The following is a 13080-nucleotide window of genomic DNA, read 5'->3' as shown; positions in this document are numbered from 1 at the left end:
TAACTTCTAGCTGCTGATACAAACACAAACAAAGCTAATGGAGAAGGCGTGGCACCAGAGGGGGGACTTCACACCAGCTGGAGATTAGACCTTTAAGCTTTCACGGTGCCACACTTGTGATCCCTTCAGATTGGATGAGTGAGGGATGGCAGAGTGTCCCGTTGTTTGTTGTGGTCATTTACGTTGCCCTGGACGCTCCAGTGCACGTGCTAATGCTGCTGCTACAATGGGATTATTGCGAGAGAGCTCAGCAGAGTGAGTTTCTGAGCGTCTCTCAGTGAAACACACACAGGTGTATATAGTGCACATGTAGACACACACACTGAGAGCAGCCGGGGTAATTAGCATAAACAAGAGGATTAAGGGATTTTTGGTTTGCATATGCAGATCCAGTCCTCTCTGGGATGAAGCATTTTTCTCCGTTATTAGTTCCAGTTGTTGCTGTAAACTCTGAATTGTTTATGAGACAGACTTGAAATTAAAATACCCAAACGCTAGTGTGATGGAGAGATAATTAGAGTTGTGAATGCTTTGATATTTGTGGGACTGGCCTGCCTCCTCGCAGCTTTACAATTACTGTGCTGGCTTCTGCAGCAAAGTGGAGGACCGAGTGATTTGGCAAGCAAACAAAGACTAATCAAACCAACATGCAGCAGTTTTTGGAAGCAAAAACATGTCGGCTGCAGATGTGGTGGAGGAGCGACGAAACCAGACTGAAGGCCAAAGATACAATAAAGAAAACACGGCATTCACAATGTCATGAAACAGGAGCAATGCAATAAAAGCTATACGAGTCCCACCACAGCCTGCCTCTATACTTCCCGTGTGTGTGCATATGCATGTGTGTGTGTGTGCATATGCATGTGTGTGTGTGTGCATATGCATGTGTGTGTGTGTGCATATGCATGTGTGTGTGTGTGCGGTCTGCGGTTGCTGCACGGTGACCCCAGCGAGCTCTGCTGACTGAGGACTCTGAGCCTTTGTTGAATGATAAGAGGGGGAAGAAGGAAAGTTTGTGCCTGCAGCTGTATAAACAGTTGTAACAGTTAAAGTTTGGACAGCAGTGATTAAGTCAGAGTTTTGCCTCATGATTTAAATTTCCGGGATTGCAGTTACTGAATAAATGAGCGTGAAGGTCCGCCGTCAGATCTCACGCCGATCTTTTGACGGCCCCCGGCTCGGGGACGTCCTCGAGGTATTGTGCGGCGGGGTGGAGGGAACCTGGTCAGCAGAGGCCAGTTCCTCTTGCAAATGAAGTTAATTGGATCTCGGTGTATCTCATCTCCGTCTGGGATTGCTCCGCCGGAGATTAATAGCTCGCGATGTATAACAGCTTAAGCGATTACTGCCTCCCTTCATCCTCATTTATTCAGCAGAAGTGTCTTTTCTCTCCTCACACTAGCTTCCACTTCTTGATGGATTCAGACACTTTTTCAAATTAAAATATTCTCCCTAAACTTTTCCAGCGCTTCATAATTTCCTATTTGTCGGCCTGTTTCTATTTGTCGGCCTGTTTCTATTTGACGGCCTGCTTCTATTTGACGGCCTGCTTCTATTTGTCCGCCTGTTCCTGTTTGACGGCCTGTTCCTATTTGACGGCCTGCTTCTATTTGTCGGCCTGTTCCTGTTTGTCGGCCTGTTCCTATTTGACGGCCTGTTTCTATTTGACGGCCTGTTCCTGTTTGACGGCCTGTTCCTGTTTGACGGCCTGCTTCTATTTGTCAGCCTGTTCCTGTTTGTCGGCCTGTTCCTATTTGACGGCCTGCTTCTATTTGTCAGCCTGTTCCTGTTTGTCGGCCTGTTCCTATTTGACGGCCTGTTTCTATTTGTTGGCCTGTTCCTGTTTGACGGCCTGTTCCTGTTTGACGGCCTGTTCCTGTTTGACGGCCTGTTTCTATTTGTTGGCCTGTTCCTGTTTGTCGGCCTGTTCCTGTTTGTCGGCCTGTTCCTGTTTGACGGCCTGTTCCTGTTTGACGGCCTGTTTCTATTTGTCGGCCTGTTTCTATTTGTCGGCCTGTTCCTGTTTGTCGGCCTGTTCCTGTTTGACGGCCTGTTCCTGTTTGACGGCCTGTTTCTATTTGTCGGCCTGTTTCTGTTTGTCGGCCTGTTTCTGTTTGTCGGCCTGTTTCTATTTGTCGGCCTGTTTCTGTTTGTCGGCCTGTTCCTGTTTGTCGGCCTGTTCCTGTTTGACGGCCTGTTCCTATTTGTCGGCCTGCTTCTATTTGTCAGCCTGTTCCTGTTTGTTGGCCTGTTCCTATTTGACGGCCTGTTTCTATTTGACGGCCTGTTCCTGTTTGACGGCCTGTTCCTGTTTGACGGCCTGTTCCTATTTGACGGCCTGCTTCTATTTGTCAGCCTGTTCCTGTTTGTCGGCCTGTTCCTATTTGACGGCCTGCTTCTATTTGTCAGCCTGTTCCTGTTTGTCGGCCTGTTCCTGTTTGACGGCCTGTTCCTGTTTGACGGCCTGTTTCTATTTGTCGGCCTGTTCCTGTTTGACGGCCTGTTCCTGTTTGACGGCCTGTTTCTATTTGTCGGCCTGTTTCTGTTTGTCGGCCTGTTCCTGTTTGTCGGCCTGTTTCTATTTGACGGCCTGTTTCTATTTGTCGGCCTGTTCCTGTTTGACGGCCTGTTTCTGTTTGTCGGCCTGTTTCTATTTGACGACCTGTTTCTGTTTGACGGCCTGTTCCTGTTTGACGGCCTGTTTCTATTTGACGGCCTGTTTCTGTTTGTCGGCCTGTTTCTATTTGTCGGCCTGTTCCTGTTTGACGGCCTGTTTCTGTTTTTCGGCCTGTTTCTATTTGTCGGCCTGTTTCTATTTGACGGCCTGTTTCTATTTGTCGGCCTGTTTCTATTTGACGGCCTGTTTCTGTTTGTCGGCCTGTTTCTATTTGACGGCCTGTTTCTATTTGTCGGCCTGTTTCTATTTGACGGCCTGTTCCTGTTTGACGGCCTGTTTCTATTTGACGGCCTGTTTCTATTTGACGGCCTGTTTCTTTTTTCGGCCTGTTTCTATTTGTCGGCCTGTTTCTATTTGTCGGCCTGTTTCTATTTGACGGCCTGTTTCTATTTGTCGGCCTGTTTCTATTTGTCGGCCTGTTTCTGTTTGACGGCCTGTTTCTGTTTGTCGGCCTGTTTCTATTTGACGGCCTGTTTCTATTTGTCGGCCTGTTTCTATTTGACGGCCTGTTTCTATTTGACGGCCTGTTTCTTTTTTCGGCCTGTTTCTATTTGTCGGCCTGTTTCTATTTGTCGGCCTGTTTCTATTTGACGGCCTGTTTCTATTTGTCGGCTGTACACAGCGGTCAAAGTGAGCGTGAACACGTGTCATCGCTGAGCAGGTAATCTGTTTTCTGTATTGATCTTGAATCAGACCCAAGGGAGGAAATGCTACCTGCCATTGACTGGATTACCCTCCGCATCAAATCTGTTGATAATCAATTACTTGGAACGATGTGGTTGTACTGCAGAAATGTCACAGGCAGACTCAACTCTGACCTCATGCAGCTGTAATCACTGTTCTCTATAATTAGCACCGTTTGACAGCAGGAACGAAATGCTTTGGCTGCTGCGTGTGACAGAGAAGTGATGAGGCCCTCAGGCCGAGAGCACTGAAACACAATATGCACGGCGGCGGCGGCGGAGCCTTTGTGTCACCTGTCATTAGCTATGCACGCTAATCTCACCCTGCCAATGGGAATGACACTGCAGGACGTACAGGACAGCACTGTGTTTCGATATTTTGCAGCCCATTAAATACAAATTTTATGCCCCTATGTTTCTGCAGAATATATTCTGAAGCATTCTGCAAATTTTGAGATTGATTTTCTGCCTTCAAGGCAGCCGTTGCCTCCCATCCATCAGTGCTCCATGCAAATCTACTTGCCAAGCTCTCACCTGTAATAGGTAATCCATCACAGTAAACATTTGGTTGCTGTGAGTGATGCTATGCCATACGGTGGTGCAGCTTTCAGTGTTAACTGTTGAAAACATTCTTATTCTCAAGGCGAATATTTACACTGTTGTTTGCACAGTTTCTGTTGTCGTCAAAGGAGGCTTTTACACTTTTCTGACTTGGTGTTATACGAGCAAACCTGAACTGAGCGGTGCCACCAGCAGCGTAGCGTCTCGTCGGTTGTAATCTTTGAATTTTAATTTCTATGTTTATTTCGTAAAATGTGCAGGATGAGCAGAGGACAACTTTTCCTACATGCATACAGATAATCAGGTTTTCTCAGGCAGATCATTCTTTCTACCGTCTGTGTGAAGTCGCACTCTCAGACAAATTTTCCATCTAATCGACCGTTGCTCTCAAATACTACAGGCAGCTGCAACTTTGGCCGATGATCACACTGTTTCCTGACCTGAACTCTGTCCATCCGGTCAAAACTCCAACGCCCCTTTGTTTTCTCGTTTGTCTATCCTGGTTACACCAGCAGACGGGACCTTGGCTCACACAGACAGATTATTAATGGCGGGTAGTGAAAAAAACCCAAAATTACAAGCATCAATTGGCAGTTTTTTTCCGTTTTGTGTACATAAACCAGTTTGATAAATATTTAGAGGTCAATTAAACCCAGCCAGGGCTCCAAAGAACAGAGTAAAAGCCCGGCCTTTCAGCTGTACATGATAACCTTTACAAATAAGTCACGGCAGATTTTCTTGTCTTCCTAATCAGGGAGTCAAAGTTTATTCTTGTGCCCCCCCCCCATTGTGCAGAGTCTGCTGGTTTGCTGCCAGTTATTGTGTGCTTTTCTGCTGAGTTAATAATTAGGGAGGTTTTGCACCATGTGTGAGAGAGTGATAAAGGCAGGAAATAGGAAAGGCACCTCAGGTCCTGATAAGATGCCAAGTAGTTGGTCGAATAACCACAATTCAAAGAACGCCTGAACGCCCGAGTAGACGCCGAATGGATTCGTGTTTATCACCTGCTGTAAAGCTCTGCGTGGCCTCAGGTTAACGTATCATTCATCCTTGTTTTTAGGTGTCTCCCAATGAAAAGCGCTGCCAGGTACTGAGATGGGAGCTCTGTAAAAGTCAGTGAGCTGAGACTGTCACTACTACTACTGCTGAAAGTGTCTTTAGGATAAAAGGCAATTTACCTGGTCATACCTTGACTGAAGACGGGGGCTGTGTTGCCTGGTTACACCTGAAGAAAGAAGAATCATTTTAGCATCTCGCTAAAAAACCACACAATTCACTGTATGTTTATGAATCCTCAGTTTTTCTTCACGTTTTCATCCTAACTTCCATCATGTCCACATCCTGTTCTCACCGAGCTGCAGCGTACCGCCTGCCTGCTGGAACCTACGCTTGATCAAAGCTCACAGTCATGGCGGCTGAGACAGATCTGCTGTCACACATCAGCGAGTGTAAATGTGGACGGGATAAATGTGTGCGAGAAGGGTGTGTGTGTGTGCAATGAACTGGAGCTATTAATGGCAACTCTGCAGCCAAAAAAAGCTAACAACCTAGAAATAATAAAGCAATGTTTAAGGCAGAAATTAGACAGCCGCACTCTCCCGAGTTACTTGTTCAGCTTTTTATAAATAGCTCAGAGTGTCTGAGGACACACTCAGAGGAGGAGGACGGGGGGTGCAGAGCGCTGTGTATAAATTGGGGCTTTATAGTGTGAATGGGATCTATAAATAGCCGAGTTGTGGAACAACCCTCGTTCGACAAAGTTGTGCGTGTTGTGAGCTTTCTCGGTCCCCGAGGTGCCGTTCGCTGTTTGTTACATAAGAGCTGCTGCTGTTTCAGTCTGATGGGATATTTAGCACTAATCTGTTGTGTAGTGCGCAGGTATGAACGCTGCGTTTGCTGTTGTATCGAGTGGATTCACAGTCATTTATTTATGCTTCAGCTTTCCACAGGAGCACGCTGTGGGTGTGGATGGTGTTCTTCCTACCACAGTGTCTGTGTAACGTCTGTATACTCACACGTATTACTGCAGCATAAGGATTTATTACATACTGATTAAACATTTTTTCTTTTAGTCTTTTATGCAGGGAGACTTAAAGCTGTACTGGCGTTGAATCCAAGTGACCTCAATGCTAACTTCCATTCACCATGTGAAGTATTTGTATGAGGACACGATGACGACCCTCCAGTCTGTGTAGTGTGTAGCTCTGCACATGCTGCAACATTAGACCTAAACAGTGTCACGTGAAAGTTAAGGGCTTGTGGTTGGACATAGTTTGAGTGAACATTTGCCATCTGCTATGCAATCTGCAATAATGCGGTTGCATGTTTGGCCACAGCCTCGTATCTATAACTGGCACAATGGCAAGAGTGTGACTTTCTTTTTTCTTCGAGTAAACCCACCAGAAGCGCAGCGTGGCTTCGTAGCCACAGCAGTGATGTATGTTTTTAAAAAGAGCTCTTTAAAACCGTATATTAACATTTCACAGAGGAAAGCTTGGACTACAAATATGGCAACGACACTAAAACACTCCTCTGGTGATTATTTTGACCAAGCTGGACAAAAAAAGCTCGAACGGGGTTTGGAAAACACTGGAAACAACGAGTGACTAAGTCGATCGGGCGAAGACAGACTTCAGACATCAGACTGCCATCCTGTCTAAAAACGCCCGTCATCTTCAGCAGGAAGGAAGTCATTTCTTAGAACGCTGGCACCAGGGGAGTAAAAAAAAAACAGGAAAAAAGTAGTCAGGAGGAAATAAGAAGCCCGAAGAAGGACGAGTGTGTTTTTGCCTTTTAAGGCTATGACCTGCTCGTGTGTTTGAAGGAGGGAAAATATGAACATATGAGTAGGATAGGCTGGTAAAAGTCTTAGTGAGAACAAAGTGATGGCTACAACAGCTCTGGAGCATTTTTAGCTGACTGGGACTTTCTGCTGGCTCGGGGCCTTTCTGGGTCCTCCGGGTTGGCACCACTCTTGGCATCGCTCGGGCGCCGTGTCCCTGGCTTGCCTCAAACTCAAGCGTAAATAAAAAATCTCAACCCAATGTTTCTGCACTCTGCTGACAATAAATAATACAAGGATTGCTGACACCTCCTCAACTTCTCGCAACTAAGATGATTTGTTTTGAACTTGTGGAGGTCTTACTCAGAAAGGCAGAGGACACGTCGAGTAAGTATGAAATATTTAAAGAATGAATGACTCAATAATACATGAAATAATGATGAGTTATTCAAAAACAGTCCGAGTCACTTACTGGGCCTCGGCTTTATCTTTGTCATCCAGGAAATAGAGCGCGGTGGCCAGGAAAAACATGCCCCCCAGGACGATGATGAAGGGACAAAGCATGAGGGCATAGCCCAAACTCAGGAACCGCCACAGTGCTGATGTAGTGTACTTCTGCTGAAGGGCGTCCGAGATCTGCAATCAGGCCAGACGCACATACACAATGACACATGACCACAAACACAACAAAAGGAAAGATTGTACTCATTCAAAACCTTATCTTTATATATCTCCTAATGCTCTGACACACTACAAGCTGCTCACGCCCTCACAGCGTGAGTTCTGCATATTTCATCACTGCAAAACCGACACATGATGTAAGACGCCTTGTTTTTGTCCTAAAATAGGCAGGATTTCACAGCTAATAGCTCATCTTCATCTTCAGCAACACCAGCATTCACTCTGTCGTGCGCAGTGTCGAGAAAAACAACAGCTGGAGAGCGGTGGGAGTGAAGTGACCATCTCTGCCTCCCAGAGATCGCTGCTCTGACAGTCGTGACGGAGAGGAGGCTGCTGCTGCTAGCTTTCAGCAGACTGTGGGCTGTCGAATCCGTGGGCAACAATAGGTCACTAAAGCACAGGCATTTCTTGTTATGTCAGCAAAAGCCAGGTCTTCTGCAGGGAGAGCTTGAGAAATGCTGACAGGAGGACTGCACGCGCGCAGTATGTGCTCCTATGTGCAGCCACGTGCATGCTTAATAAGGAGCCATTACAGAAAATTACCAAATCTCTCATAGGTCCAGCAGCCGTGTGTGTGTGTGTGTGTGTGTGTGTGTGTGTGTGTGTGTGTGTGTGTGAGGCTGGTGCAGAGGCCATTTCATCAGGTACAGTCAATTGTCTGCAACTTGCAGAGTGCAGCTTGACTAAAAATACGCGGAGAACAGCCGCATGTCTAATTACTGAGCCAGGAAGCATTTCTTGGAAGATTGCTGAGAGATTGTCACCGGCATCCCCCTGCCACCCACTCTGCCTCTGGCTGTGTCCTACTTTACAGTATAGGTGGAGTCCATCATGTCCTTCTCGGGGGATTCGTTTTGGTGTACGCGCTGATAGAGAGGAATCTTTGTTTTTTTACACGACAGGAAGTGGTATCTGTGCGGCATGCGGGCACCGATATCTGCAGGCGCTGCCATGTGGAGCAGGCGTACTGGAAACCGCAGTGGTTTGTTGTGCATGATCTCCGTGTCACACGTCAAAACCTAATTGTGAACCGAGACGACTCACTTGCTCACTTTCTCCTGTGGTTGCTAAGCAATAACCACTGGTCTGTTTTTCTTGTGACTCTCCACTTTGCTCATTCACAGTATTTGTGACAGTGTGCACGGGCGACTGCGTATCTGCCTGCACTCAGCCTGTGCTGCGACAGGGCCATGGCACTCGTGTGTCTAACCACTGCACAACAACAGAGCTGACGCACTCGGAGCAGTCTATGCTGCGGTCCTGGGTTTGTGGAGGTCTGAGAAACCGCCGGCGGCTGGCTGTGTCACCCAGAGGTGAACTGTGACCCCTGAAGCCTGGATGCAGGCTTTAGTGCCTTAAATACTGAGCTGTGTGTGTTTCCCGACATTTGGGGCATGGGCAACAACCGCTAAGTAATAATCTTATATCGGACTATATAAAAGGCATATAAGGCGATATAAGGTTGATGACCTCAATGCCAGCACACATCACATGACAGCTCAGCTGATATTCTTTCAGATATCCAGATGTCTGCTCATAAACGCCAATTCCTTCCTGCTGTTTTAACCTCGGGACACCTTCTGTGCGGCTGCAAGCAGCTTTGCAACCCGCCTCCACCCCAGCTCCTCTTCTCATGCTGTTTCTCACCTACTCAGTTTCATGTCGGCTGTCCGCATGTTTAAGTAGACAACAAAGCCGTGCTGCTATGGTCCTGTCTAAATAATCTGTTATTTCAATTAATATTTAATCTGCTGGTTAATTTTCTGTTTTACTTGGTAAAATTCAGGAAAAAAAACTGAGAAGTTTTATTATACCAGTGAGACTCCACCTGTTTTATTTATCCAACATAAAGCACAATGATTTCAAGCAGAGACAAATCCTTTCTGTGGTTAGACTATTGGAGCACCGATGGAGCCTTCAAATGAGTAGAATCAAGGTGATTGAGAACGAGTCATTCAGTTATCAAAGGAAAATCTCTCTGTGGCATCTGTACAATATAATTGATCTATTGAATGTGCAGGCACAATGCAGTGCCAGCCCCTGAACCTGAATCACCACAGGATGTGTATTTTTTTAAAGACTGGCTTTGATCAGTCGTTGTAAATCATCTTCTGCTTCTTTTGTTACACTGGCTTAGACACTATTTCAACATTTTCATTTAAGGAAGAAAGCACTGCGGTCTTCTCCCTGCAGCTCTGCAGACACCTGCGTCTGCGTGAGCCTGTCAGGCCAGTTTGATTCACCAATCAAACACTTCCACTGCTTTTGTTAATGTAGCTAAGCCCGGCTGTGAGCCAGGGCACAACAATACAACACAAAGGCGGTTATGATAAAGTCAAGTGTGTGCATAGATTGTGACACGCTCTATGGCCATCACTGTTGTTCACGCTTCGTGTACACACCGTGCGCCTCTGTGAGTTACTATTTAACATCGTTTAATCTCAGGCTGAAATGTGAAGAATTTCACTCGACAGTCTGAGGTGAATCCTGTTTCACACTTGACTGAATAGCAAGCAGCACTTTCACTCGGGCCCCTAAATGCTGTTCTTTGGTTGTATACTTGCAGTTTGAAGGGTGGGATGTGGGGCAGGGGGCTGCTTGTGACCTTGAGAGGCCCAGCGTGGCGGTAAGAGCCATTTTTGTGTCCTGACCAGTTGAATACAGTAACAGAGGCCCCTTCTGGGAGCCACGAGGTTTACTAGAGAAAGCCACTGACAGCCTGAAGAGCAGCGGTGAAATCACAGCTCTGTTCACAGGTCTCCTGAGACGTGAGCTAAAAGCTCCACTTTGCGCTGTCCTACTTAAAGCGAGAGCTGAACATCGTTTGTGTTGCAGCAGTACTGTCTAGACTCACAACACTGGTTAAACCTTAAACACATTCCCTCTTCACACCCAGATCATCACACAGTGTTGTGTTGGGAGGGTCTTACCAGGCCTATCAGGTACGGACTTCCTGCATCACCCAGGAGATGAGAGGTGAAGCTCTGGAACGCGACAGCTGTTGCTCTCCGCGTGGGTATAACAACAAACTGCAAAAACATAAAGAAACAAAGGCTGAAAAACGCAGCAGATTGCACAAAGTAACTGGAAAACAGTTTAAATAACTGCTGCAGTCACGAGGACAGCCCAGGCACACCTGCCAGTCTCAGTAAAAGTTGTCCACAGTGGTGCGTCTCCACACAGTCACCACAAACCCAAATCCAGGCGCTGCCTCGCTCACCCAGCTCAGCGGAAATCCAATTTCATTTGGCTGATTTGAACTTTTAGATACTAAAACATACATCAGAGAAAAACCTCCCCTGTGTTTGTTTTCACCAGCGGGGAATGACTCAGCCTCAGTCGAGGCAGCAATTATCAGCCCCGCCCGAACTGTCCGCCGCTCGCACATTTCCAAACCTGCATCTAATCTGACGACCCCATTGGTAAAGTTTGTCGCTGGAATTTCCAGTGACCCAGAGGAGAAGTACTGGTTTCTCAATACTTACCATTAAGATGTCTGCTGTTATGGCCCAGTTGAGGAAAAGCAGCGTCTCTCCAATAAAGATACAAACCTAAAGAAAGAAAGAGATCGTTAACTCTGTGTGGGAACACAGCAGAGAAATGCTTTGGCTGTGGTGGTTTAAAAACCATGTTATTATTTGTGGACACGCAGGCCTAAGCCGAGCGTGTAGCCCACGAGCTGAAGAGCAGCACCGGATGATAGGAATTGTTGTTGAAGCTCAGTGTGGAAAACCACAACTATACGGGTGGAGGAGAAAACTTGAAATAAGACAGGAACACACGGGCTGCCGGTGAACAGCACCGAGGGTCCAACACGGCTCCTCACAGCCGGCTGATGTGTGTTTGCTGCCGGGGAATAAAACTTGTGCTGCTGTTTCAGACCTACAGTACAGAGAGATCACAGAGGGAGGCTGACAGCAGACAGGTCCGCTCTGAAAGCTGCCAACCGGACACCGTGACCGACACGTCGCCTCTTAGAAGAGAGACGCACGGCCGTGCGCTGACGAGACAACAGCTGCGAGAGGTCAGACGGCCTCGACAGAGCAGCGCCGCCCGCCGCAGCCGTGTCACGCCTTATAATGTGACACATCTGTCAGCGCTTTGCCATGAAACTTGAGCTGATCACTTACACGCGCTGCTGTACTGTAAGATGATTTAATAATGTACAGTAGACTGAAGCTGGCTAAAAGCAGTGACATCATGTGTTTGAAATTATGACCTCGTAGTGAGGACTGCTATCTTTGTTGCCTGGTAAAAAACCCAAACCTCTGTTGTTGGACCCGAGACACAGCGTTCGCCAGAGCAACCTGCACTGTTACCATCCGCGACTGACACTCGGAGCGATACCAGGCGTCACTTGAGTCCATTAGCAAAGCTAAAGCCTGTTTCTGTAATAGAGCAACTGTATAAAATTGAGTTGGACAGATCTGTAATGGTGTAATTAATATGGAAACTTCTGCTCCTCGACTCTAATTGGCTGAGTCATGCTGCTGCCTGACACCTGATAAATGTGCGCCTTTGACCTGGAAGAAGTTCAAATACATCTTACTTCATTACATCGAAATCATTATTCGCATCAGTAATTATCTGTCACCTGGGACCTACTTTGTTTGGTGTGCTACCTGTGGGCTACTCACTTAATTCATATAAATTACTCTTATGTTTTTATTCAAATCATAAGCTGCCAGTGACTTAACATATTGTTGCTTAAATAAATCAGCTTTTGGTTGCTTGCTCGTCGACAGTGGGGAGCTGTGCATGTTTGATTTCTTCTTCCTGACAGAAGCTCAGAGGGATTTGTTCCTCATACCAGGATCAAACGTGTCACTCGAATCGTCACTCGGTTTAAAAAAAATGCTCACAGTTGTAAAATCCAATACGAAGCCGGACTTTCCAGGGAAAGCCGAGGTCACATTTTTTAGGATATGGAAGCCTGTTTGTTAAGTTTCCTTACACGCATGGGAACGTTTTGACACGTTTCTGCCACTGCAGGCCAATTTGTTGAGAGTCCCTTCCTATTCCTTTGTCACTGATAAGAGCGAGAAATCTGTGCTTGATAAGTCCGACATTGTTTCAAAAACAGCCTTTCCTGCTTCACAAGGTAATTAGGTCCACCGGCTGCATGCTGTTTGCCTACGATTAGTAAGTGTGGAGGCCCGATCAGGCTCACCTGTTATTACGATCAGTATGACCAGCTACACCCATTCACTGCTCTGCTCCCACCCCGACAGCTTCTCTGTCTCATTTGACTGTCAGCTTCTAGAACGAATCATAACTGACGCGCTAATATCGCCTCATCCTTGAAAATGAAGAATGTTTTTTCAACATCCCCAAAGCTGGCACAGCTCTTGCTTTACTTAAACTTGATCCACTGCAGGCACAACACAGTCTGTGCGACAGCTCCAGGGAACGAGCCTTACGTAAGCTCCAATGATGCTCTTCTTGGCCACCACGAAGATGAGGCAGATGAAGATGGCCGAGCCCAGCATGCTGACGGCGCACACCAGAGGGTCGGCTCGTTCTGTCTTCTGGCGACACAGGCGTGTGGTGAGAGCCCCGATGACCACGCCTAACAGCCCCGTCACACATGTGATGGCCCCGAACACCATGCTGTGGGAAATAACGCAGATTTAGACGAGCAGGTTTTAAAGCGTGAAACACTGCGATCAAGGTCGCAGAAGAATGGCGCACTATAA

At 46.9% G+C, this 13080-nt stretch overlaps 1 protein-coding gene across 2 annotated transcripts in view; it reads right to left on the bottom strand.

Annotated features, from left to right (window-relative positions):
* spns2 (SPNS lysolipid transporter 2, sphingosine-1-phosphate) overlaps positions 1 to 13080 on the bottom strand; it is a 61514-nt gene that overhangs the window by 3157 nt on the left and 45277 nt on the right. The window contains exons 8-12 of one of the 2 annotated variants that reach the window (XM_084941408.1): positions 12805 to 12994; positions 10870 to 10935; positions 10315 to 10413; positions 7176 to 7339; positions 5100 to 5146 (exon numbers count right to left, since the gene is read on the bottom strand). In XM_084941408.1, coding sequence (XP_084797534.1) covers positions 5104 to 5146; positions 7176 to 7339; positions 10315 to 10413; positions 10870 to 10935; positions 12805 to 12994 — 562 coding nt within the window. In that variant the 3' untranslated portion in view covers positions 5100 to 5103. The remainder of the gene's footprint in view (positions 1 to 5099; positions 5147 to 7175; positions 7340 to 10314; positions 10414 to 10869; positions 10936 to 12804; positions 12995 to 13080) is intronic. The other variant, XM_084941407.1, reaches the window with a different exon arrangement.

This window comes from Perissodus microlepis, chromosome 10 (assembly GCF_051167445.1).
Source record: "Perissodus microlepis isolate ML-2025 ecotype Zambia chromosome 10, ASM5116744v1, whole genome shotgun sequence".
NCBI classification, from domain to species: domain Eukaryota; kingdom Metazoa; phylum Chordata; class Actinopteri; order Cichliformes; family Cichlidae; genus Perissodus; species Perissodus microlepis.
Note: the sequence above shows the minus strand (reverse complement) of the source record. Positions and strands in the feature narration are given on the sequence as shown.